The sequence below is a fragment of the Rissa tridactyla genome, chromosome Z, assembly GCF_028500815.1.
Source record: "Rissa tridactyla isolate bRisTri1 chromosome Z, bRisTri1.patW.cur.20221130, whole genome shotgun sequence".
NCBI lineage: Eukaryota > Metazoa > Chordata > Aves > Charadriiformes > Laridae > Rissa > Rissa tridactyla.
This window is the reverse complement of record NC_071497.1, coordinates 62283701-62310487: the sequence shown is the minus strand read 5'-3', so window position 1 is coordinate 62310487 and position 26787 is coordinate 62283701. Positions and strand designations below refer to the sequence as shown.

At 43.5% G+C, this 26787-nt stretch overlaps 1 protein-coding gene across 2 annotated transcripts in view; it reads right to left on the bottom strand.

The window, feature by feature from the left end:
- THBS4 (thrombospondin 4) overlaps window positions 1–26787 on the bottom strand; it is a 42439-nt gene that overhangs the window by 8692 nt on the left and 6960 nt on the right. For both annotated transcript variants that reach the window (XM_054185498.1, XM_054185499.1), the window contains exons 3-15: window positions 24938–25185; window positions 23723–23828; window positions 15704–15786; window positions 15049–15100; window positions 13548–13720; window positions 10217–10354; window positions 9505–9582; window positions 5755–5907; window positions 4029–4133; window positions 3686–3793; window positions 2097–2256; window positions 1325–1443; window positions 501–553 (exon numbers count right to left, since the gene is read on the bottom strand). In XM_054185498.1, the coding sequence (XP_054041473.1) occupies window positions 501–553; window positions 1325–1443; window positions 2097–2256; window positions 3686–3793; window positions 4029–4133; window positions 5755–5907; window positions 9505–9582; window positions 10217–10354; window positions 13548–13720; window positions 15049–15100; window positions 15704–15786; window positions 23723–23828; window positions 24938–25185 (1576 nt within the window). The remainder of the gene's footprint in view (window positions 1–500; window positions 554–1324; window positions 1444–2096; window positions 2257–3685; window positions 3794–4028; window positions 4134–5754; window positions 5908–9504; window positions 9583–10216; window positions 10355–13547; window positions 13721–15048; window positions 15101–15703; window positions 15787–23722; window positions 23829–24937; window positions 25186–26787) is intronic.

Below are 26787 nucleotides of genomic sequence, written 5' to 3'. Positions count from 1 at the left end.
AAGGGGTATATCTGCAAACATTTTACACTTGATAATGAAATTCTGTTTCTGAAACACAAGGTTCTTACAGAAAAACATACAGCCCTTAACTGTGAAATTTCTGCGAAAGCAAAAAAGAAAGAAAAGAAGAATGAAAAATAAAGAAAAGAAAAAAGACGTTACCTCACTAAGAAGCTCAGAGCAGTGCTCTGGGTTTTACGGCCAGAGAACTGCTCTGAATGTCACTTCCACAGGAACTCAAAGGAAGCGTGTGTGAACATGGGGCTAAAGGTGAAGGGCTCTGTAACTGTACTGCTACAGGTAGGGGAACCAACAAGGCTCATAAATCATAACGTTGTTTTTGAAATAATGTCTCTTCGAGGAGGTACTGGAATTAAACCCTGGCTAGTTTGAGGGATTACAGCTCTCTAGGAATCTCTCTACAGCTCTCTTGCATGCTTCAGCTCAAGACTAGCCTCTTCCACTTCCCTGCTGCTATTACCAGCCACGACACAGCATACCTGTCCTGATTGGTGTCGCAGGAATCTCCAACCAGGTCATTGTCAACATCTGACTGCAAAAGGAAACAGAGAAAGTTCCAGTATCAGCTGCTGAGAGCATCTATTAAAATGGCAGTATTAAACCAAAACACAACCAAACCAAATACAAATACAAAATAAAAGCATAGAAAAACATTTGTTTTACAAAACAGATTTTCTTGTTTGCAACATCCATCTCACCAAAAATTCAGTTTTATTGAAGAAAAAAACCCCAAACAGACAATGAATAAACAGGGTTAAACTTGATTGGAGCAGTTTAAGCAAGATGAGTAGTTCAAGCCAAGATTCCTCTAGTACTGGAAATAAGTATCCCTCATGTTTCTCTAAAACTTCCAATATTTTTTCTTAGTCATAAGGGGTTTAATCATAATTCAAAACATATGAAAAGACTCACTGACTTCTCACCTTTGAGCAGTGAAAGTTTTGCTCAATAAAGACACCAGGATTTTGTGCTAATTAAAGACATACCAAGTGTAACTACACACACCATTGTGTGGAGTCTGGCATTGGACTCCATGGGACCGGAGCACGCTGACATTTCAGAGCATGACAGTAGAAGATACTGGCAGGGCAGAGGTGCTAACAACATCCCAAGCTATGAGAATACACCTGGTGGCTTCCCTTTCCTATGCTGGGAGAGTTTGAACTCCATAAAACTTTCCTGAATACCTACTATTAGAAGATAAACCCTGTGGCTGCACGGGCTGCCTCATTCTCTTGCATGTTTTTGGACCTCAGCAGTCCCTCTCCCTAAACAAGGATATTTTTTCCTTCTGCCTGCTAACCTGGTTTGGGTTGCTGACTGTAGGGCAGCTGTCACAGGCATCACCAACACCGTCATTATCCTTGTCCTCCTGGTCTTGGTTGGGGATCCTCTGACAATTATCTAAAAGGTTCTTAATACCTAGCGAAAAGTGGATTGGATGTTAGTTAAAAACAATTCCCATATTTGTTATTAGACAACATAAACATCAAGAATAATAAAGACATTATTCCTTTTCAGCAACTACTTAATCTTGCAATCTTTCTTACGTGTGCATCCGTTCGTTTAACAGAAGTTGGAAACACCTTGATAAAGAACAGCTTTCAACCCCATCACACACACTTCATTTCTTACATACAATTCACTCTATCCTGTTCCTGTATCACAGCTTACAGGATAGGATGTTTCACCTTCGTTATTGCATTTGAAGGGCTGTGATTTTTTCACTTCTTTCAAGCCTGCTACAGCAATGAAAATAATGCATTATGTAGCATCTGGGCATGTGGGACAGGCAACAGCTGGGTACTCTGGGACACGTTTGCACCTTTAAGGAATTACTGAATGACCAACGACCTTAACTTATGCATGAAACATGGCTTGTTTTATCTGTTACAGTGTTCAGTGCTTCCAACAGAGGCTAAAAGATATATATTAATCTAAATAAAAAGGATTCCAAACATGGGTTTCATGAAGAAAGACAATGTGTTGCTGGTGACAGGAAACCTCCTAACACACAGCGTGCTCTCAGCAAGTTTCAAGAACATCAGAGAAGCTGGAAGTGAAGAATTACCAACCGTCTCCATCCATGTCATCATCACAAGCATCTCCTTTCCCATCACCATCTGTGTCCCTCTGGTCATTATTCAGGACATTGCGACAGTTGTCACAAGCATCTCCAAAGATATCTTGGTCACCGTTTCTCTGGTTAACGTTGGGAACCAAGACACAGTTATCCTGCAAGAGACACAGATGCAAATCAGACATGAACCAGGCTCTGAGTCTTTAATTTCTACTTTAGTGAATTTATACAACTCTTGTATTTATTTCTACTTTCACAAAAAATGACTACTGTGAGCAGTTTGACATTTAATGTGACTATTAATTCTGGATCTGATTTCACTGACTCCCTCAAAGTTCTGCTTTGAACCACACCGTAGGAACCCTAAACATAAACACCCAGTATCATAAAGCTTTACTTGGGATGCATCCATGGTGAGTAACCTGTTGTAGTGCCCTGGCTTCCTTACATGGTCCTTCTGAAAAGCTGCTGTTCAGAGACCCTGACAGGGTTGTAGATGCTCTCGGTGAAAGGCGGTTGCCCCCTTCTGGTAGAGATTCAAACCAAAGCTGAAACAATTGGAAAACCGGGACTTTTTGATGAAAAAAGGTGCAAGCTGGTTTTTTTTTTCGTCAATCAAGCTGTTATTGACTCTCTAAGATCATCAGGAGGCAAATGGAGATAATTTTATTTCAACGTGTTGTAAACGTTCCTCTCCTATCCTCATCCTCTTGCACACATGGAGGCAGAACACAGCTTAGCAACAATATGGAAGTTACTTGATTGCAAAGGTGTTGAAATTGCATATAGACTTACAGTTGAAGGAGAATCTAACATCCTTCCTTACAGAACATTAATAAAACCAGTTGCTTCAAGCTTCCAGGATTGTCTTCTGTGGCAAAACAGCCTGAGACAGACCTTCTGTGATTGCTAGTCTGCCCAAGCTCCACAAGCACATTTGTACTCTGGACAGAGTGTTCTTGTCTTCCTTGGGAGTGCATTAAGCAATATCACAGAAGGATCTTAATGTAGAGTAACGGTGGGCATGTGAGGATACGGGGTGAACACAAAACAGCTTTTACGGTCTGAATTTATTCTCTGATAAATTCTGCAGTAGTGTACCCTCATGGAAACCTCTTTCACTTTGCAAACATGATTCAAAGCTTTTTCAAGTTATTGGCAAGACATACATTAATTTCTGTGGGTTTTGGATCCCTCATGGAATGCGATGTCAGGTAAACCTGCCCTTTAAAAAGAAAGATACTAATGCAAGAAATGTTCCTGAAGGCCATGCTATGTGAGATGGTGACACAAAGACACAAGTTCTGTACACAGAAAGTGCTAGAATTCAATGCTAAAATGTAACAGTGGAACATACACTGGTGAGATTTAAGGCTGGGTGAGACAGCCTGGGTTTTTTAGGTCTTATAAAGCGACCATTATATAAAAGAAAGAGCCAGGATTTAGAGACCTGCTGACAGTGATTGGTATGGGATAATTTCTGGCAAATAGTAGCGAGCCAGATTTCAAAAACCACTGCCTATTGCAGTGAAGTGAAATCCTTTTGTTTTCACAGACCCCTGCACCCTGATCTATACACAGCACCTGCTCGTTGGGAATGCCATCTCCATCCGCATCGTTATCACAAGCATCTCCAATCCCATCACCATCGGCATCTTCTTGTCCAGAGTTTGGGACAAATCTGCAATTGTCCTAGACAAAAAATGAGACACATCTGGTGTTCTATGGGTAAATTGGATGCATTCATAATGTTAATGACTTTTTCTATTATTGTTTTAATTTATCAATTAATGAAATTAAATACAATTTATCCAGAGGAATTCAATAACTTGCAAAAAGATTAATACATCTAGTCATGTTTCTTCCACTCTTCCTCTTCACCCTTTCATGCTCTGAATTATTATAGAATTAAGAAAGAATTTCTTACCTTTCTGCAGTTTTCAGCAGAGCATAAGAGTTCTTCATTAGGGTAGCCATCGATGTCAACATCTTTTCCACAAATATAGCCATCACCAGCCCAGCCAATGCCACACTATCAATGAAATACCATGGGTAGTACTACCAAAAGGTTAACGGGTCACTGTAGCAATATTCAAGAAGGAAATCCCACATCCATCTTGAAAACACTAGCATACGGAAGGCATGGACAGACACCGAAGTATGATGAGATACACTTCAGCATCTCTCCATGTGGAAAGAAAATCTTTGTTTCAAGCTCTCTATATCTACGAACAGCTAGACAGAGCTAAGACTTGATGTTAAATGGAATGTATGCCTGCAACACCTAATGGTTTCAGTGGGACCTATAGATTTCTTTTAGACAGTGGTCAGGAATCAATTTTAGTTCCTCACTTGCAGATGGAGAAAAAGAAAAGAGGGGACCTAGGCAGAACATGCATCTAGCATCTCAGCAAAGGACACATGGTTAGATGGGATGACTGTGTGTTGTTCGGTATCTGTAGAATACATCTGGCAATGGTTTTAAACTAGACCAAGGTAGGTTTTGATTAGACATTAGGAAGAAGTTCTTTACAATGAGGGTGGCGAGGCACTGGAATAGGTTGCCCGGAGAGGTGGTGGAGGCCCCATCCCTGCAGACATTCAAGGCCAGGCTGGATGAGGCTCTGAGCAACCTGATCTATTTGAAGATGTCCCTGCTTACTGCAGGGGGGTTGGACTAGATGACCTTTAAAGGTCCCTTCCAACCCAACACATTCTATGATTCTGTGATCTGCAACTAGAGCATGTTTTAAGACAAAACTGCGTTGACAGTTATTAAGCCTGCATCAGCAAAGCAAGTGTATCTGCACACAAGTTTCTCCTAGCCAATTAAAATGGTACTGTTTCAAACCAATGCCTAATTTGTATTGTAACTGAAGATACAGGGACAGAACTGCATGCCAAACACCGGCCTCCCCTTAAAATGAGGACTTGCCTAACACAAGTATCTAGGCATCTTCCCATTACAGCACAGGATTAAAATATCCTAGATTCTTCTTCTTTGAAATAGACGTACTTAAAAATGAGATAAAGCAAGGGCCAGAAGAAGCATGCACTGTATCCAAATTTAGGACACAGGATTAGGCTCTTGCTTCCCCCTGCACACTGTTAAAACTAAGTAATATACTTCAGTTAGACTCTCGCAATGAAATTTAAGTGCCACTTGGTGTTTCTCTGCTCCCAGGGCTGGGAAGCACAATACAGGCTACCTGTGCCTAGAATCTGTGGTCTCGCTTGGAAAAATACTGTATCAGCAGGCAAATTACAGACACGTTGGGTGTGCAGAGAGAGATCCCTACTCACAGCTATGTAGCTGAGCACCAGGAGAGGAATTCGCCCTTGTGATGTCTTCTGTAGAGTGACACTCAACAGCACTTTCTGAGGAGACTACAGAAAGTCTATAAAAGCCATTCCCAAAAGATCTAATGACACAGTAAATACGGTATACGAGTATGGCTGCCTTACAGACATGCTGCAAGAAGAAAACAATTGCAAGACAGACTCAGTCTGGTTATTTCCATACCTAGTCTGGGCCAGTGTGCCACAGTCTGGTTAAAACACCCAACTATATAAAATGACCGCAAAGACTTTCTCAGTTCCAGCCTAAAAAAGGCTATTTTTCACTGTATAAATGCATGAATTTATGAACTCACAGTACATGTCACCTCTCCTCGCTTCTCCTCAATACAACGAGCATGAATGCTGCATGGATTGAGGGCTCGATTTCTGCAGCTCCTCTCAGCCTGGCATCCTCTGGCTTGGTCTCCTGTATATCCTGGTTTGCACTGGCCACAGTGGTAAGACCCCTGTAAAAACAGAAAGTTACTAGCCAGCCTTTTAACAGGACTCTTTTTTATTTTAAAGCAAGCATGTAAGCAAGATTCATGTCACACTGCTTATGCTGTGCAAGTGTAGTTTTTCATCCATTGAGGCCTCTTGCACTGAGAACAAACTTTACTTTCTACATGAAATCCAGGTTCGGCTTCCATACAGCATGCTGGAAAACATGCTCAACTCTTGCCTGCTTAGACCAATCTTTCGTTAAGCCAGAGAAAAGTCATGCAGCAGAAAAAGCTTCTTCACAATGCCTTATCCCTGCCAGCATCACTCCGAGCTTCTTCCAGGTGGCCAAAACTTTGTGTAAAATTCTAAGCAGCACCTGCATAATCAGACTGGATGCTCTTATTTCAGTGTAAAGCAGACCCATCAGTTTACCTAAACCCAACTGGGAATAACTTTTAATCAAAGAGAGGCAAGAAGGTTCATCATGTCTTTGCCCTATTTAGTTTTTTTTTAACTTAAATATTTTTAAGCTGATTTGAGCTAAATCTTGTGCTTCATAAAACAATTCAGGAGTTGAAGACACAGTCATCCTCATTTACACCGCAATAAGAACATCCACGTAACCTTTTGCAGTGGTTTAACTAGATGCATACGCATATATTTTATATTTGTGCCACTCTCTTGTGTAAACAAACCCAAAGGAACTAAGCCAAGGAATCTCGGTTTGTGCTGGGACAATCACTACATGAGATATGAATGGATAAGCACTGATAAGCAGGGGTCCTCTTTAGGCATCTAATGTGGCTTTTGTCTCTGTCTCACATACGTGTAGATTTGTAACCTATGACATAAAAGTTAATTGAAAACAATCTTTTTACCTTTTAGAGAATAACTATTTTTGACATGTCAAGGAACAGAAACAGGTAGATCTCTGACAAACTTGTGCATTCATCCCTTTGTGAAACTGAGGTGGCTTCACAGAACTTCACTCTTCCCATATAAAGCCTACTGTAGGAACTGTCAGGATTGTCCCAGTCCACCATGATGGAGAGACACATTTACTACCCAATTGGGCATTATTTTTGTCCTCTGTTCCTAGCTTCATTCTAAAGTTTAACTCTGTGCTGTCTGCATACTTTCAGGCAGAAGATGAAGATATACAGATGACTGAAAAGTAAAACAATCACTGGCCCATGCAAATGGTATGGCCTATATAAAACATACCAGCCTGTGCACTTTCTCCTAATGGATGCCAGAGTAATATCTTCTGGAGTCTGCTAAATTTGCTCAGTATATTATGTCCTATATCAAGCCCTGGCATGCATTAAAATAGCCTTTAAGGCAGCACTTCTAGACCAAACTGTTTCTGAAGGGAGACAGGAGTAAAAAACCGACACTGCTGTGTTTTGACAGATGGCAGGACACTTGTTGCCCTCTCTTAACAGGGCCTGATAGTCTCCAAAGAGGACCAGTCATGTCTAGACATGCAATAGGATACATGTGACAGAAATTTTTTAGGAAAGAAAGAAAGGAAGAAAGGAAGGAAGAAAGGAAGGAAGAAAGGAAGGAAGAAAGGAAGGAAGAAAGGAAGGAAGAGAGAAGAAAGAGAGAAGAAAGAGAGAAGAAAGAGAGAGAGAGAGAAAGAGAGAGAAAGAGAGAGAAAGAGAGAGAGAGAGAGAAAGAGAGAGAAAGAGAGAGAAAGAGAGAGAAAGAGAGAGAGAAAGAGAGCGAGAAAGAGAGAAAGAAAGAGAGAAAGAAAGAAAGAGAGCGAGAAAGAGAGCGAGAAAGAGAGAGAGAGAGAGAGAAAGAGAGAGAGAGAAAGAGAGAAAGAGAGAGAAAGAGAGAGAGAGAAAGAGAGAGAAAGAGAGAGAAGAGAGAGAAAGAGAGAAAGAGAGAGAAAGAGAGAGAGAAAGAGAGAGAGAAAGAGAGAGAAAGAGATGAGAGAAGAGAGAGAAAGAGAAAGAGAGAGAAAGAGAGAGAAAGAGAGAGAAGAGAGAGAGAGAGAAAGAGAGAGAGAAAGAAGAGAAGAGAGAAGAGAGAAAGAGAGAGAAAGAGAGAAAGAGAGAAAGCAAGAGAGAAACATATTGGACGGTGGAAGCAGTCCTAGAAAAACAAGATTATTCACAAGTAAAGCATACCACTTTGAACATTACTGGTAGCCTCAACAATAACCTAGCTGCAAAAAGGACCACCTTTACACCTGCCGGATACTTTTAACCCTGCTCTTGTTATGGAAAAAGCCTGCTCTGTGCAGCTAGCTATAGCAGAACAGTATTTGACAGTGGAATAAGTGGCACATACAGGGCAACCAGGTGATGAAAAGCAGGTCCTGTTTGGAAATGCTGCTTATGGCTTGGACGGGCATACGCTTTGCTAGTGAAAAACTGGCTGTATGGCCAGGCGCAAAGAGCTGTGCTGAATGGAGTTAAACCTAGTTGGCAGCCAGCGACAAGTGGTGTTCCCCAGGGCTCAGTATTGGGGCCAGTTCTGTTTAATATCTTTATCAATGATCCAGACGAGGGGATCGAGTGCACCCTCAGTAAGTTTGCAGATGACACCATGGGCAGGAGTGTTGATCTGCTTGAGGGTAGGAAGGCTCTACAGATGGACTTGGACTGGCTGAATCGATGGGCAGAGGCCAATGGTATGAGGTTCAACAAGGCCAAGTGCTGGGTCCTGCACTTGGGTCACAACAACCCCATGCAGTGCTACAGGCTTGGGGAAGAGTGGCTGGGAAGCTGCCCAGCAGAAAAGGACCTGGGGGTGTTGGTCGACAGCCGGCTGAATATGAGCTGTCAGTGTGCCCAGGTGGCCAAGAAGGCCAACAGCATCCTGGCCTGTGTCAGAAATAGTGCAGCCAGCAGGACTAGGGAAGTGATCATCTCCCTGTACTCAGCACTGGTGAGGCCCCACCTCCAGTGCAGTGTTCAGTCTGGGGGCCCTCACTCCTTTTCTGGAGTGTGTCCAGAGAAGGTCAATGAAGCTGGTGAAGAGTCTAGAGTACAACTCTTATAAGGAGTGGCTGAGGGAACTGGAGACTTAGCCTGGAGAAAAGGGGGCTGAGGGGAGACCTTATTGCTCTCTACAACTACCTGAAAGCTGTGCTTGTTCTCCTGGATTTAATATCTATGGGTATTAAAAACACTGTACCAATTTCAGCTCTCCTCTCTGTACTTATTTAGAGGGATACCTGGTACTGTATGAATACCCCTTATGAAGTGAAGACATTACACCTATAAAACAAGTATCCAGAGGAACAGCTTGCTGCAGCAGCTCCTGGATGGGAAAAGAGGGGAAGCAAAGGTTTACTCTTTCAAAGGACGTTCCTCACAATAACATGCTCATAAACAAACATAACTGGATGGTGTGGAGAGAAGAGTTCCTGCCATTCCTCAGGGAAAGTGATAAAGATCCAGCTCAGATGGACATAACAATCACAAATCACGTATTAATTTTTTTTAGCATTAGTCAGGAAAAGAGGAAAGGATTCTTTTGTTTAGATGAAGCCAACAAACAAATTATATCATTCAGCTCTTCAGTCAGAGCCACAAATCCAATCCTAGCCTCATGGAATTTTAAAACAATGAATTTTTTAAAGCCACAAATGAAAAGGTGCTTACCAAAGTGTTTATGCAATGGGAATTTGGAACACAGAGTCCAAGTCCACCATTCTGGCATTCATCAATATCTAAGCAGACCTAGCAATAAAACAAATCAACATGTAATAAAAACAATGTCAATTAGAGATCCAAGTCTGAAGAAAAGCCACCAAAGCTTTAGTCTAGAAAAGTCATAGCCTCTCCTGAAACTGGTCTCAGAATGGCACAGACATACCTACAGGCTAATTTTTCAATGGACCTCCAGACACCTATCAACCCTGAAGAGACACGGTGATACAGAAAATTTCAACCTTAGTATGGGCTTCTGGTTCACCCTCAAGAGTTTAGACAAGAACTATGTTGCCCTCGTAGGATGCTACAGGAACATGCAAAAAATGACAGTAAAATAAGCCTTTTCTATCATACTTTTCCTAGTTCAAAACCAGTTTACAGAAATCAACAGAGACCACTTTAAAATTGATCAGAAATACCTATGAAGACAATGGTATTTTTTCTTTTCTCCATACCGGTCCTGAGTATTAGACTGTTAATACTCGTATTAAAGCCAAGCAAACACAGCTCAGATCTTCCAACTGAAACACCCTGAGCTCTGCCTAACTAACTGCAGAGGGCAATTATGGAATGACTGATGTATAAATAAAATGCAATACACATGCACTGATATAAACCAGCATCTTGCAGTGGCGGTTGCTGCAGGGATGCTGCCACTCACCTGCTTATTGCTCTTGGCGTAGGTGAGTCCTATCCCTTGCACGGTTGGTCCTGTATACCCTGGGGGACAGGTCTCACATCGGAAACCTGGAGCAGTGTTCACACATCGCACACCAGGGAAGCAGGGGTTGTAACGACACTGCAAAGAAAAAAAAACGAACGGAGAATATGTTTGTGCTTCAGTAACATCCCGACTCTGACTGTGTGGACAGATCTCTCAGTTGAAGGCAGTGCTATGTGCAATGCTTGTATGTCTTCTGTTCAGAGTTGCCTTACAGAGGAAAGAGTTTCTGCAGGTATTTCTGACCTCAGTAAGTCTTCAGCTGTCCCGGTAATTTAAGTAACATTTGCAATCTTCCATTATAGCCTGCAGTTGATGCCCTAACCTCTGATCCCCAGTCCTTCCTTTTGCTGGGCAGGTTCAGCTCCCTCCGAGCCTGAGAGCTCCCTGGGAGGGTCCAGACCACAACATCAGGAAAGCCACATAACTCCAGCCCACAAAATGGTCCTGCAGTTGTGTTCTGTACACACAGAAGTGGCAGCAGCATTTTCCCTCATTTGAATTTGGGCAAATCTCATAGCCAGAAGTAACCCAAACATGAGCCAGATGAGCAGGGATCTGTCAGTGGCACCCATGCATTTCTAGACCAGAGGCACACAGACAAACCACAGCACTTCTCCTAAAATGCCACATGCCCACAGCATCACCCTTGCCCTGAAGGCACCATTCGCTTCGTTGCCTCATGCGGTTTTACAGAACGGCTGTGACCCATTTCACTGGCCTTGTGGGTGCCAGCTCAGGAACCACATCCTACATTGCTGCCTTGCCAACACCAACACTAGCTGATAGGTAATATTTGTGAGGGTACCAAAAACATCAACATGCCACCATGCTGCATATGGCTCAAAGACAACAATGAATAAGAAACATGAGAAAGAAAACAGAAAAGAGTTTTAAAAATACTCCTTTTTTTTCCCCTCCATCACTAACATAAAAACATCTGCAAGATGGAGGGCAAACAAGCCAGAAATATCCACCTGCAACAAACATACAACTTGTAACCAAACACACACACACCAGGGAAAGAAAAGTTATGTTTAAAAGCAAAGCCTGTTTAATGGAAAGACTTGTTAGAAGTAAGTTCACAACTAGCAGAAGGAAAATATAAAACCTAGGACAGACATTTTCTGCTCCTTATTTACTGTGGATTTTTTATTGTAGGCAGCAGAGGGCACTCAAATTACATCGTACACAGAGCACAGCTGCAGTTCCTAAGATACAGGAAATCAGCATGGGAAACTAATGTCTTAAATTGGTAATAAATAAGGGAGCAAGCATATTGCAGAGATACTAACAGGCTCAGAAAAGACGATGGCACCTCTTAGTGAGGAAGCTTCCAGATTTGTCTTTATCAGAATTTGTATCAGAATTTCTTTTTAAATGCCAGTTATTAGGAAGTACAGAAATAGTTTATTCAGTAAAAAGGTGCTCTCCCAGAACAGATTCCTACAGAGCTTTTGAAAAAAAAAAATTACTTTCCTCCTTAGTCTCAGCTAACTCAGGAAAACAAATAACATGACACATCCCCTCGTATCAGAAAATGAAAAGCTATTGCCATTTATTATCTCCTTTTTTCCCCTGCGCAACCATAAGTGAAAATCCAGCTGTTAAAGGAGATATTTACTGGCGAACAAAACTGCACCAAACTAGGTGGCATTTTAGTAGCAGTGTCTACATAAAGACCTCATACGAGCAAGACCATACCTCTGCAACACCATTTTGTCAAAATTTCCTTGCTGTTTCTAATATGAGGTCAGGTCTGCCATGTGGAGCGGTGGCAGGAACATGAAGGCACATCAGTCTCCACTGGCAGAGCCTGACTGCTCACAAAAAAAACATGTTAACATTGGGCCACTACAGACCAGTCTCTGTTTTCCCACCACTGCCATGATGGGTAGAGTTGCTCCAGCCCTGAAAATGGCAAGGAGGAGATTATTGCAATGCTCTGTCTCCGTCTGGGTATGGCTCAGGCAGTGGAACCCATCTGTACTGGTCGGGTCCACCTAGACTGGCTTGAGCCTCTCACCATGGTTGTCTCTGGCATGAAACTTGCACCACAGCTGTCTCCACTTCATCTCTTACACTTCCATTTTAGAGCTTCACCTCCATTTTTTGTGCCTTCTGTTGCAGCGAACACAGTCCATGCCATGTGAGGCAAAACAAAAGACATCACCTACAACTCAAGAAACTGCCACACTCAACCCACTTTCCCTCCCCAGCGTTTTTCACAGAGAGAGAGAAGTTGGGCACATTGCATCCTCTCTGCCAATGGCCTCCAGGAGGGAGTAAACCCAAAGAGCAGCCAAAGCTGCTTGGCCAAAGCCAAGTCTCTTGTTGGCTAGGAAGGAGAAAAAGGGAGTCGCTTTTGCTGTTTTACATCATTAGGCAGGTAACATTGGTAGTACTGTGTTATCCACAGGCACAGTTAAAGACCTAGCTTTAATTGTCCTGCTTCCCTGGTCTACTACATCCAGGTGCTTTTCCAAAAAATCACTAGAGGGTAGTGGCAAAAATCATCACACAGGAAAAATGCAGTGAAACTGTTAAGTGGTTGTGTTGTTTGTGTTCTGAATAAGTGTCACATTCCAGTCAACACAGGTTTCATTTAATCGTTTAAGATATCGTAAATTTATTAAGTCAGTCCTCAATACAAGCACGCTCTGAATTTAGAGCACAAGAAAAAAATAATAGATTTAAGTCAACATTGCCAGCTTTCACCACAACCATAAAGAAGCAAAAGAAACAATAACAATAAATGTTTATTTTCTTTCATAGACTTTAAAGGTAAGACTGAAAACCAGGCTCCAGTTTGGGTTGAAGAGAAGACTTTGGCCTCCAAGGCTGGTTCAGGAGCACTACAATTTAAAGAAACAAAGCCCATATTGACAAGAAGTGCTTCTGTAGTTCTGCCTTTAACAGAAGCTACTGCATCTTCTTGTGGAATAGAAACAACTATGTCAAAAGCTTGTTTTGGGGTTGTTTGGTTGGTTTTTTTGTGTTTTGTTTTTTTTTTTTTCCAAACATTAAACTCCTTTAAGTGATTTCTCAAATCACCAGGATATTTCAAGTTTTCACACACGTCTCCATAAAGTTGCAGCAACAGCAAAATAGGGAGGTATAATCAAATGAGAATGAATTAATATTCACTGTGCAAGCAGTCAGCAAATGCTGAAGACAGCAAACATCAGCAACCCACTGATATGCATGAAAGAGTTGCACTTTAATTTTTTGTGCCCCCCCCCTTTTTTTTTTAATTGAGTCACTATTTTACCTCATCGATATCTGAGCAGGTAACTCCATTTCCCGTGAGCCCTTCAGGGCAGGGGCCGCACTGAAATCCCTCTGCTGTCTCCATGCACCTGACTCCCCTGAAGCAGGAATTAACTTCGCATTTGGGTTTACTGCGCCTAGGAAGCTGAGTTGGAAAATTCACAGTTCCCAAACCTTTAATGCAGAAAAAACAACAGTTTCAGCGATTGAAAGAAACGTCCATCACGGCTTTCGGCTGGCAAGCGCTCTGAAGAGATCTCCAAGACGCTGCCCAGCAGGGGCTTTGTGTTTCTGCACTGCGCTGCTACCAGCGGTGCTGTGGCTGAGGAGACTTCATGCTGGGAATGGCCCAGCAGCTTGCTGTGTCCCCAGACAGGGGAAATTACGGCTATTTTGTTAGGTCCACATGCTTCTCCTGGCTACACACAGGAGCCCTCCTGCTATGTTAGTCCTAGCAGCACAGATCTGCTGCTGGCCAGGGGAAGAAGCTCTGAAAGCCGGTGACCTCAGATGGCCCAAGGGATTCAAGCTTGATGGTACAAGGCATTTGTCTGGCTAAAGTGGCAATACTACCACTTCATAAGAAAAACAGTGCCATGGTTTCACAAGAGCATATCTGAGAGTCTACAAATAAGGGGAATAAAGAAGCAGTAGCTGGAAGCCCACAAACATGCACCACAATATGCAAGTATATTGGCTTAGGTGCACAGAGACCGTCCCTGAGGAAAAGCAAGGTTTTTGGCAGGTGCTGAACCTTGGTACTGATGCATGCAGCATTTAAAGACTTTTTCTTCGGCACTTACACATAAAGGTTAACCTGTCTGGAGCTCAACTTGAGTTTTGATCACGCTGACAGACTGGGAGAAGAAATCAACTAAAAGGCCTTTCACCCCACCCAGTGAGGGAGTACTTTGGGTTTTATATTGAGTGCATGTGTGTCCTGACTGTCAGTTGTGTAGGAAGGCCATGCAGTGGCATTTGGGAAAGCAGCTATTTCTTCCATTTAGTGAACAGAGACCACCTTTTGGGTCTTAATCGCTGTTAACCACTGACTGCCTACTCAGAATCAGACAACTTCCAGGTGGACTGCATAGGATCTTCCTTAGACTGACAATACCAGCTAGAGCAGAACACAATTCCTCCTTGTCCTCCTTCTAAGACTGTTCATGAGACATCTGGCAGGCAATGTCTCCCTCCCCAGGAACATGTGGCACAGCTTTGTGGCAGAGCAAGAACTGACAGTAGAGGGTGAGTGGTACTGCTTAGTTTAGTGGGGTTTTATCTCCCAATAGGCAATTGTGATGTCTATGGAAGCTGAAAGCTTTTTCTCTAATGAAAATCTATTTTAAATTTGTGTCCAATACATCTAGAATCTTGGACACAATATTTTTTTTAAAAGTAATTCTTAGAAACCACATAAAGCTGATGCAATCAATACTAGTTTTAAAACAACTGTACATCTCATCTGGTTGCCTTTTGCAGGCAATAACAGGAATACTTACCACATGCTTGGCACTCAGCTATGGTATTTCTCAGAAAAGTTGTTTCTTTGACCTTGAGGTTATAGAAAATAAACATTATTTGGATACAGACAGCTCCAGTTTGTACCTGGCTGACGGAACCACCATTATAATTTTTCCCCAAGATACCTCTCAAACCATGCAACATAGCTACGCCATCTTGAAATAAGATGTGCTTTGTACTCCATAAAATTAAGGACAGTGATAATGTTGTACTTCAGTTCAGCCTTCATCAACAGGACCTTTATGAATGACATGCTTAACTAAAGGCACGCGCCACCAGCAATTCCGATTCTAACACCCACCAGCAAGTGGAACAAATGCAATTTCGGTTGTGTGCAACAGACCTACATCTGTCACAGTGGGCTAGGATGGATGCTCTACTTCCTCTCCACTTAAGACACTAGATTTTCTGGATCTGAATAAGCCAGTCCCCTACACTCCCACACTCAATGGTCCTCCATAGTGGGCACAGGGTAACAGGACCTATACGGTTATTTCTTCTCCACTGTCGTGCCTCTGAGGCAGTGAATGCTACACAGGAATTTGTTCCTTATGTGAATTCTGCCCTGACTCTATCAAAAAAGGCAAGCTCAGGATACTTCACACTGAAGTATTTGTACACAGCGTACAGTACCTGTTGTCTGAGAAGGTCTTTCACATCTCCAAGTATTTGGTTCATCTGCATCATCTGACCCATCAGCTGCCTATTAAAATCACCTGCAGGGAAACAGCAATGAAAAAGACTGCACAATGCACATAACTGCCCTTCATTTGACATGATAATTTCTGAGATAAAAGATGGAAAAACTGTGAAGAGCCAAGGAGGTGACACATTACTGTTACTTAAGCCCTGTAGGAATCCTTAGAACAAATACAGTATCTAGCTCCAATTTTTATAGAGTGATTTGCATCAACTCAAAGCTTTTCTGGACTGAACTGCACTGTATACCACAAAAACAGGCAAAGCAGAAACCTCTCTGCAGAGAGAAAAGCAGTCTGTGATTTTTCTACCATTATTTCAGTGTCAAGGCTTTCTAGCCTAGAGTTGGCAAGGCTCATGGACAGGGCTTTAAACTAGAAACGAAGGGGGAAGGGGATAAAACCAGGCCAACTAGTAATGAGCCTAGCAATAAAAGGCCAAGGATGGGGGTGAAATCGGTAGCCCAGCTCAAGTGCATCTACACAAATGCCCATAGCATGGGCAACAAACAGGATGAGCTGGAAGCCATTGTGCAGCAGGACAGCTATGATGTAGTTGCCATCACGGACACATGGTGGGATGACTGTCACGACTGGGATGCTGCAATAAATGGCTATAAGCTCTTCAGAAGGGATAGGCAAGGAAGGAGAGGCGGGGGTGTGGCTCTGTACATTAGGGAGTGTTTTGATTGTATAGAGCTAGATTCCAGTGATGATAAAGTCGAGTGTTTATGGGTAAGGTTGAAGGGGAAGGGAAATAAGGGAGATGTTGTGCTGTGAGTATGCTATAGACCACCCGACCAGGATAAGGACACAGATGAAGTATTCTGTAAGCAGCTGGCTGAAGTCTCACAATCGCCAGCCCTTGTTCTGGTTGGGGATTTCAACCTGCCGGGTATCTGCTGGAAATATAACACAGCAGAGAGCAGGCAGGCTAGGAGGTTCCTCGAGTGCATGGAGGATAACTTCCTGACACAAATGGTAGGTGAGCCTACCAGGGGAGGTGCCTCGCTAGGCCTACTGTTCACAAACAAAGAAGGACTAGTAGGAGATGTGGTGGTCGGAGGTCGTCTTGGGTTTAGTGATCATGAAATGGTCAAGCGTTCAATTCGTAGCGATGTAAGGAGGGGGGTTAGCAAAACCTCCACCTTGGACTTCCGGAGGGTGGGCTTTGGCTTGTTCAGAACACTGGTTGAGAGAGTCCCTTGGGAGATAGTCCTGAAGGGCAAAGGGGTCCAGGACGGCTGGATGCTCTTCAAGAAGGAAATCTTAGAGGCCCAGGAGCAGGCTGTCCCCAAGTGTCGCAAGTCTAAAGGGCAGGGAAAATGGCCAGTCTGGATGAATAAGGAACTTCGCATGGGACTTAGGAATAAAAGGAGGGTTTACCACCTTTGGAAGAAGGGACAGGCAACTCAGGAGGAGTACAGAGATCTCGTTAGGTTATACAGAGAGAAAATTAGGAAGGCAAAAGCCCAGCTGGAGCTCACCTTGGCCACTAACATTAAGGACAACAAAAAAAGCTTTTATAAATACATCAACAAAAAGAGAGCCAGGGAGAATCTCCATCCCTTACTGGATGCAGGGAGGAAAGTTGCAACCAATGACAAGGAGAAGGCTGAGATACTTAATGCCTACTTTGCCTCTGTCTTCAATAGTCAGACCAGCTATCCCTAGGGTGCTCAGCCTCCTCAGCTGGAAGATAAGAATGGAGAGCAGAACAATCCACCCACAATCCAGGAGGAAGTAGTCAATGATCTGCTTCTGCACCTAGATGTACATAAGTCTATGGAGCCAGATGGGATTCCCCTAAGAGTACTCAGGGAGCTGGCGGGAGAGCTCATCAAGCCTCTCTCCATCATTTGTCAACAGGGCAGGTACCAGATGACTGGAGGGTGGCTAATGTGACGCCCATCTACAAGAAGGGTCAGAAGGATGATCCGGGGAACTACAGGCCTGTCAGCCTGACCTCAATACCAGGAAAGATCATGGAGAGGATCATCTTGAGTGAGCTCTCACAGCAAGTGCAGGGCAGCCAAGGGATCAGGGCCAGCCAGCATGGGTTTAGGAAAGGGAGGTCCTGCTTAATCAACCTGATCTCTTTCTATGACCCTGTGACCCGCCTTCTGGATGCCGGGAAGGCTGTGGATGTTGTCTGTCTGGACTTTGGTAAGGCCTTTGACACTGTCCCCCACCGCATTCTCCTGGAGAAGCTGGCGAATCATGGCACAGACAAGTGTACTCTTCACTGGGTTAAAAACTGGCTGAATGGCTGTGCCCAGAGAGTTGTGATTAATGGGGTGAAATCCTCTTGGCGGCTGGTCACCAGTGGTGTCCCTCAGGGCTCAGTTTTGGGGCCAGTTTTGTTTAATATCTTTATCAATGATCTGGATGAGGGGATTGAGGGCACCCTCAGTAAGTTTGCGGATGACACCAAACTAGGTGGGACTGTTGATCTGCTTGAGCGTGAGAAGGCTCTACAGAGGGTCCTGGACAGGCTGGATTGATGGGCCAAGGCCAACTGTATGAGGTTTAATAAGGCCAAGTGCCGGGTCCTGCATTTCGGTCACAACAACCCCAAGCAACGCTGCAGGCTTGGGGAAGAGTGGCTGGAAAGCTGCCCAGCACAAAAGGACCTGGGGGTGCTGGTGGATGGCCAGCTTAACATGAGCCAGCAGTGTGCCCAGGTGGCCAAGAAGGCCAACAGCATTCTAGCTTGTATCAGGAATAGCATGGCCAGCAGGAGCAGGGAAGTGATCGTGCCTCTGTACTCAGCACTGGTGAGGCCTCGCCTCGAGTACTGTGTTCAGTTCTGGGCCCCTCTGTACAAGAGGGACATTGAAGTGCTGGAGCGTGTCCAGAGGAGAGCTCCCAGGCTGGTGAGGGGTCTGGAGACCAGGTCATATGAGGAAAGGCTGAGGGAGCTGGGCATGTGTAGCTTGGAGAAGAGGAGGCTGAGGGGAGACCTCATTGCCCTCTACAACTACCTGAAAAGAGGCTGTAGAGAGGTGGGCATTGGCCTCTTCTCCCAAGTGAATAATGACAGGACCAGAGGAAATGGTCTGAAGCTGCGGCAGGGGAGGTTTAGATTAGATATTAGGAAGAATTACTTTACTGAAAGAGTGGTCAGGCACTGGAACAGCCTGCCCAGGGAGGTGGTTGAGTCACCATCCCTAGAGGTATTTAAGAAACATCTAGATGTGGCACTTCAGGGCATGCTCTAGTGGCAGAGATTGTAGATTGTTTGGTTGGACTCAATGATCTCAAAGGTCCTTTCCAACCACAAAGAGTCTATGATTCTATGATTCTAGTAAGACCTAACAACACTGGCAACTAATGCCACCCCTGTTATTGGTTACCCCAAAGCCTGAGACCAGCATCACTAAGTGAAACCTTAGGATTTTAAGAGTGGGTTTTTGTGATAAGCCATTTGGGACAGGAGGGAAAAGCAGGGACATGAAGTATCTGTTTATTCCATGTCACCACAACTAATTCTTGCACACTTTTCAAAGTGAAGTTACCCAGCTTTCTGAGCAAGCTCCCTGTGCAGCTCCAACCATGCATCAAGAGTGCCTTCTCTGACCAAAACAAGGCTTTTAATATGTGTAACAGTCATTTGACTTTTCTTCCAAAAGGCAGCTTATCACACTGTACACAAGTTGCATGTCTGCGTTTGCTTCCGGGGGTGCCCAGTTTGAATGGACTCACAAAACATCTACTTAACATGCTATGAACTCACACCAAAGCCAGTTCTCTATACCAAGTAGCAAATTAAAGACCTCTAAGACCAAAAGATACATCTGTAACGAGCCATAGGGAAGGGACACAAGATCTTCACACGAAGCTGTTATCTGTTAAATGAAACATTAGTTTTGACCCAGTGACAGAGGAGAAGCAGAGTGCATGTTTTGCACAGTAGCTTGTGGTAGTTTCTGTTTGTAGCTCACTTCTGAGTTTGTAGCTCTCTTCGGCAGCTATTTGTTTACTTGTCTAAGTCTGTATGTCAAAACAAATTTCACAAATATATGCTCTTTTACGTTCTAAGCAGGCAGGATATTTTGATATTATGCCCAATGGCTTCAGGGAGGCTTATTCATGTATTGCTTTTGCAAGTATTGAAAGCTTATATGAAAAACGCTTTTCTTAATGTTTACCTCATTGTTTTGTACTTCAAAGCATGTATAACTGTTTCCAAACATTCTAGTGGGAATCATCCAACTCCTCATATACTACGTTTTCTTCATTTCAGATTTTCTCATCAAAACACTAAACGAGTTTAAAGACTCGGGAACCACCTGTTCCAGAACCTGCCTCTGTTCTAGTCCCAACCTTGTCTTATTTGGAAGGAAGGTGACAGGGTTTAATATCATGGGTATTTCAGAATCCCATAGTGGAACTTGGCACGGAGGCTGTCGGGACAGATGCTGGCATCTGTTCTTGTTTTGCTTGTTTTTTTTAAACAAAGAATGGTTTAGGCATTATTGATTGAGATCTGCAAAAAATTCTGAATATTTCAGATGCTGTTTGTTGGCTGGCATCTAAATCAAAACCAGACATATTCTGTACAGTTAAGTTTTGCAGACTGTGAAACTTTAAGGTGGACTAAACAGTTTAAACTGCCATGAACTACACGTCCTGTTTGCAAATTTAGACACCAGAGCATAAACAGATAACTTCCCATAGTTTGTTGTGGTTTTTTTTTTCTCTTCCATTTAAAGTCAAGTCCTATGGTAGGCCCCACCTGCAGCAGAATGACTGGTGATCTGTGGTGAGAACTCAGAGAGGCTTTTCGGGCAGCTGCTGGTCCACAATATACTGTGGGGTGGCTTTTCCCAGAGTTGCGCAGGATAAGCAAAAGGAACAGCCTGAAGCTATACTGTTATCTGGTCCTACCAGGTAGTCAGTCTCATCTATACCCCACCTACTGAGGCAACTCCCCGGTTCAGCTACTGCCTAGCCCTATACTCTGAGTCAGTAACAACCTGAGTAACAGAATGGCTTTCACAGCAGTAATTAAATTCAGAAAGAGATCTCAAGAATTACTGTTCAACAGGGAACTGATGTCCCTTGACGTGCTTATTCTCTGTAAACCTGACGTCACGTCAGACAGCTACCCTGTCCTTCTCTTCCCAGGATCTTGCAGTACAGAACCATAACATGGTTTGGTTTGAAAAAGACCTTTGAAGATCATCTAGTCCAAGGCCCTTGCCATGGCAGGGACATCTGTCACTAGGCCAGGTTTCTCAAAGCCCCATTCAACCTGACTTTGAACACTTCCAATGATGGGGCATCCACAGCTTCTCTGGGCAACACGTTCCAGTACAGGGCCCTTGATTTAAAGCAGGCAACCAGCTTCACTGCACAGCTAATTGGCCCAGGCAGGGCAACACAGGAGCACTTGTGTAACTGCAGGCCACCATGAAATGCCTCATAGATGATGCTTCTAGCTCTCTTGGGAGCAATACTGGCTTAAGCACCCTACTTCCCCACATCCTGCAAAGTCAGAGTCCTCAGGCGTCATTCAAAGAGATTGTGGTTACTTGGCCAGAGATCCAGCCATGATTAAAGTATGGATGATAGCTGACAAGAGAACTGTCAGCCTATAATCCTCCACCAAGGAAGCTGCATATACAAGTTGCATGTGGAATTATGAAGAGGCATGTTCAAAGCAAACAGAAGGAGATATCTCCTCAGACATATGATGGATTTCTTGCCAGGAGACATTCTTGATCATGCATTCAAAACTGACTAGACAGATTCATCAAAGGAAACATATATTGAGTACAAAACACCCAAACACCATCTCCGAGTCAAGAGTTCTGTATACCATAAACTGCTGGAGAATAGGAAAGTATTCAGGGAAAACCACACCGTAACTCCACTCTTGCCCTTGGGTCTATATTAGCATACTGTCTCTAACAGTAGCACCTCTGATATGGTGCAACATAGCTATTTTTTTCAGACTTTGTCAGGGTCAGGTACCCTACATGAACCAGATGACCTCCAAAGATCCCTTCTGACCTGTATGATTTTGTGATGATGATGATTACATGCAGCATATTAATCTCATCTATCAAACCCAGTGCATCTTGCACTGCATTTTCCTACCCATACAGGAAGCTCCAAATGTTCAACCTCTGTCTGCTCATCATAATCTCATCTACACTGCTTAGATGTCTCAGCCTCACAGGGTGAACACAGAGCGAATGCTGCTGCCACAGCAGTGAGCAATGACCAGGCACACAATTAAAGCCATGTACAGTTATTTAGGCCCAAAGCTCTCCCAAGGATTTTCCAATTAATGTGAAAGCAGAGCTTTTACCAAGATACATAGGTCCCACACCCCTATACAGCTAAGCTTTTGCATTCCCCATTTTCTGGCTGAAGGCAAAATTGTGGTTATCTGATATATTGCTCCCCTAAAAGGCCATCATGAAGCATATATAAAGTGCAAGGCAGCTGAGTTAATATTGCTGTTGGAACATTTGAACGTTTTCCTTCGGTGGATTTTACTATGTAGACTTCGAATATGTTCATATGAGTTGGTTTTTTTTTTTATTATTAATATGATACTGATTCCGCTTCAAGGTTATAAGCAACTGAATTTGGGAGGCTCAGCCAGGCAGAGGCAGTGGCAGCCAGGGAAAGACAGTATCTCTCTGTATTACTACCGTTTGTATTATTGATTAATGAGCAAAAAGTTACAAGTGAGAAAGATGCAAGTCTGCAATCTGGAAACCTTGCTCACAGAGCTGTGAGTTTTTCCAGAGGAAACATTGGATTACCCCTCCCTTCTATGTGCAAATGCCTGTCCACTTAGGGAAACACAGACACCTTTCATGATAAAATTCTGTATTTTTTGCCTAGGTATGTATATATGTTAAGGAGCAAGAAAACAGAAGCATGGGCAACTGAGAATTCACCTAGCTAAAAGACAAAACAGACTCATCACTGCACACCACTGATGTTTACATTCATGTAAAGTACCAAGGATGCTCTCGTACAAAATTTGCATATCTTGTCTCTATTCTAGTCAAAGGAAGGAAAGGTGTAGGGCTGGGTTTGGCAGGGGGACATGAAAGGGTGAGAGAGACAACTTGCCATCGATCCTATTTCAAACCTTAAACTCCCTTCTCCCCCTCCTTCCCTCCCCACCTCCTCACATATTAATACTAACATATTGTACGCAGCGCGAACACATTCTTTTCCTTCACACCTGCAGATTGACAGGGACTAGCAAGGGCCACAGACAGGGCAGTCTAGCCCAGGTTTGCTGTGTTGATAGGTTAGAGAGCACCCTCACCCATCACAGGGGATTGCACACAGGCCCTGGAGACCTGCAGGAATCCTTTCTTTCCTCCCTGTTCCCAGCTCAATCTCCACTATGTTCAGCACAGGCAGAAAAGGAATTGGTTTTAAAGCAGATTTCTAGTCCAGGAGGTGACAAGAGCCTTGGCTAACTTGCATCAGGACTAGTAGCTGCCTTGCAATGGCTTTTCCCACACGGAACCACAGCCTGTGGTAGCCCTAACATGAACACGCTCTGCAGCCTCCTGTGTCTTTCTTCGTGCCTTGTCCCTCGCCTCTCCAGGATACCCCAGTGATCAACAAAAGATGAATACTGGCCATGTGGATAAGTACAATGATCACAATGTACACAAACAGATCATGATCACAAAAGTTTGTCTTCCAAATTAGGCTAAAAAGCCTCTTCTAATCATCACAGGCTCCTCCTTCTCTAGGACAACTCATTGCTTTATCACCAGCAGGACTGACTGTTTTCTCTACAAACCAATCTATTTCTAAAATATTTACAGGAAATTATCATGGCTGTAATTCTGTCAAACAGTTGTTATTACTTGTCCATAGATCTTCTCCACATTTTTAATATTCATCACATTAGCTTCTTTGCACTGGCATCCTAAGGAACAATTTTAACCCTGGTTGCAGGCCTTACCAGTGTACTGAGGAACAGGTTCAATTTGTTGAAGAAAACAATCCTGCAGGTTCCCCACTTGGGCAAGTGTTCCTCCAGTTACCAGCTTCAGCTCATCTAGCGTATCCTGGACTCACAAGAACAAAAAAGAAAAAAAAAAAAAAAAAAAAAAAAAGAGCTCACAGTTCTGTCACAACAATGGAAAAAATGTGAAATATCAGACAAAGTAAATTAATTTTTTAAAGAGGTTATCCATTTCCTAAGCACACAGGGCTCCTGCATCATCCTCTTCAGGACCACCCATCAGCATCTGAACTGTAATAAACCCCCTAATCTTTGCCTTGCAGATTTTCACATAGCTGTGGTTTTATTTTGAACTTGTTTTTACTATTCCAATTCATATGATCTCACATACCAGGCAATTCACGTATTTTTATATCTGTGGCATGTAAGAATGATTTTTTTGTTGTTGTTGAGCTGAATCCAAAGCAGCCTTTCCCTGCCCGCTCCCCCAGACAGGCTTACATACATGTCAGAAATGTGGGCACCTTAGTGATTCTCCGTATGAACAGGCTCCTTGTCAAGCCTGCAGTGAAACAAAGCAAGGGAGCAGGACACAAGGCCTTTGCACCTTCTGATGCATATTTTGTATTAATGATGATGGAAGATGCCTGCGGAAGATACTGTTTACCTTGGACCATGGATCTGCCAACCCCTGGGTTGGCAGACAGAGGAAGAAAAGCTACTGTAGTCAAACAGATGGGGGTTTAACTCTCACACCAGGTGAGTCCCCCCCCTTAGTCCATGTGGCTTATCATGAAGAGGAAAGCCGCACACACAACCAAGGGTTGATCGTACTGGGCAGCTGTAAGAAGCTGATGAAGACCTGCCCTTACTGCATCAGCTAAGTCCTTACAAAAAGTCCAGTCCCCAAGAAACACCTAGACTGAAGTGAGGGAGGCAATAATTATTATTTTTTTTAATAAGATAAAAATTGTGTTTAGAACAAATATCATAACTGTCACCAGAACTGTAACTGGGTTCAATGAAGCTAAGATTTCATCTGTTCCACAGGGAACTTCTATTTACTTTTACTTCCAGTACTTAAGTATTACCAAAGCGCCATTGTACAGAGCTTGGCTGCTGCAAGAGCTGAGGTTTGGATTCAGTCAGCGATCCAGAAGACCCCTGGTAACCCCTTGAAGTGCTCAGCCTGCTCCCAGTTCTCCCACTCACCTGTGGCTTCTCCTGGAAAGTACGCAACTCTACTGCTGCTGACCTCTGAGACAGCGCTGAAAATGCTTTGGGCAGGTCCTGAATGGCACCTACTTGCAGGCAGTCCAGATACAGCTCTACTGTGCTCGATTCCTGCTGCAGGCCACTCAGCCACAAGATGACAGCATGGGGTTTCCCATCAGCCAGCTGGATGTTGCTAAAGATCACCGAATTCAACCTCCCGTCGCTCTTCAGATAGCGCAGCACCACTAGGACAAAATGCACAGAAAGTCTATCAGAGGGTTGCAGATAACCCAAGGCTGACCAAGGAAGATCCAGTGGAAATCTGCAATTGCTCCGGTATTTTTCCACATGTCAGCTTTTGTAAATGCATCCCACGTGCAGATATATATGGTAATAATAAATGGGATATTGACTCTCAGAGCGGGATTACCGGAACTCTTGGGTGACTCCCTACTTGTAAAGCATTGCTGCCTGCAGTGTTTTCCACTGCTTTGTCCAGGCCTCTTTAACTGGCTTCACCATTGTCACCTCACAGGGCATAACCTGCTAAAATACAAGTGGGAAAGATGAGGCCGACAGCCAGCAGTCAGCGTTTTGGCAAGTAGGTATCTAAGAGCCCTAGAAATACTGTGAAAAAGAAACGTACAACTAGAAAAATCAGTTTCCGTGATGCATATTGCCTTCAGGGAAGCCATCTGACAGTGTATCCAAATGCACCATTAATGAAACCAAAGGAAACATGATTCCAAGCCAATAACCTGCATCTCTCTGTAATAAATAGTAAGTAACAACAAAATATAATGCAGAAAAGACATATTCCAGCTCTAAAGATGACTAAGCCCCCTCTCAACTCTTTTTTAAGGCATTACTAAATGGCCTACTTCATACAAAACAAATTCTTATTTTATTAAGTAAAATGCACCATCAAAAAACACAACAGCAGACAAACAAAATTCTTACATGCTGCGTAATATTGAAAAAATGTCTCTTTCCTAAGGAAATTTGGTCTTTAAGCTAGGATCTGCAAGCTAAATCTCTTAGATCAGCTAGCTAGTTCTCCCCACAAAATCCCTCCCTGGCTCTCCAAAGGCATATCTGCAGAAGCAATGAACTGAGTGCATCTATACAGTGTATAACTACTCCACAATGTTAGATAGACCTTGCTTCAAAGGTTCCGTTGATCACCAGCCTTCGTGTCCCTTATTTCCTCGTGATAACCGTTATGTTCATTGAGGAGTCAAGCTGCACAGAGGCTGGGCACCTGAACAGTTAAGTGCTGGCTCCTGTGAACATCTGCTTGAAGTTCACAGAGGGCAGCTACTGTTGCATCAAGTGAGAGCTCACAAATAACTCTGACCTTCAAGAAACACCTACAGTAACACGAGGTCAACTAGAAGTTGTGGATATAGTGAAGGGGAAATCTGTTATTAGCTTCAGAGCTAGTAACACCTACTGAACTCACCCCATTGCCATTAATTTAACAAATTATCTTCCCATCTCTCCACCACTAGTGTGCCCTCTTTGATGTGGCGACACCTCTATGTGTCAGTGGCCTTCTCAGTTACTGGGTGCATGCTCCCCACTGTTTTTCTAAGTGCTCGGTCTAATGATTAAAAGAATCCAGATTTATACCAGCATGAACAGGGCAGGGTGCATCTCCATCTTTAAAGTCTACACTAGTGCTAAAGTCCCAGCAGCTGTGATCAATATCAGGAATGTTTTCACTGCTGTCTGTGTAAAAACACTGCCAGAGCTAAGATTTCCGCAAAGGTGCATGAGGTCACCAGCAACTTGCTAAAAGGTAGCATTTCTTGGCAAACCCAGAGATCTGGCAAGACATAGTATAT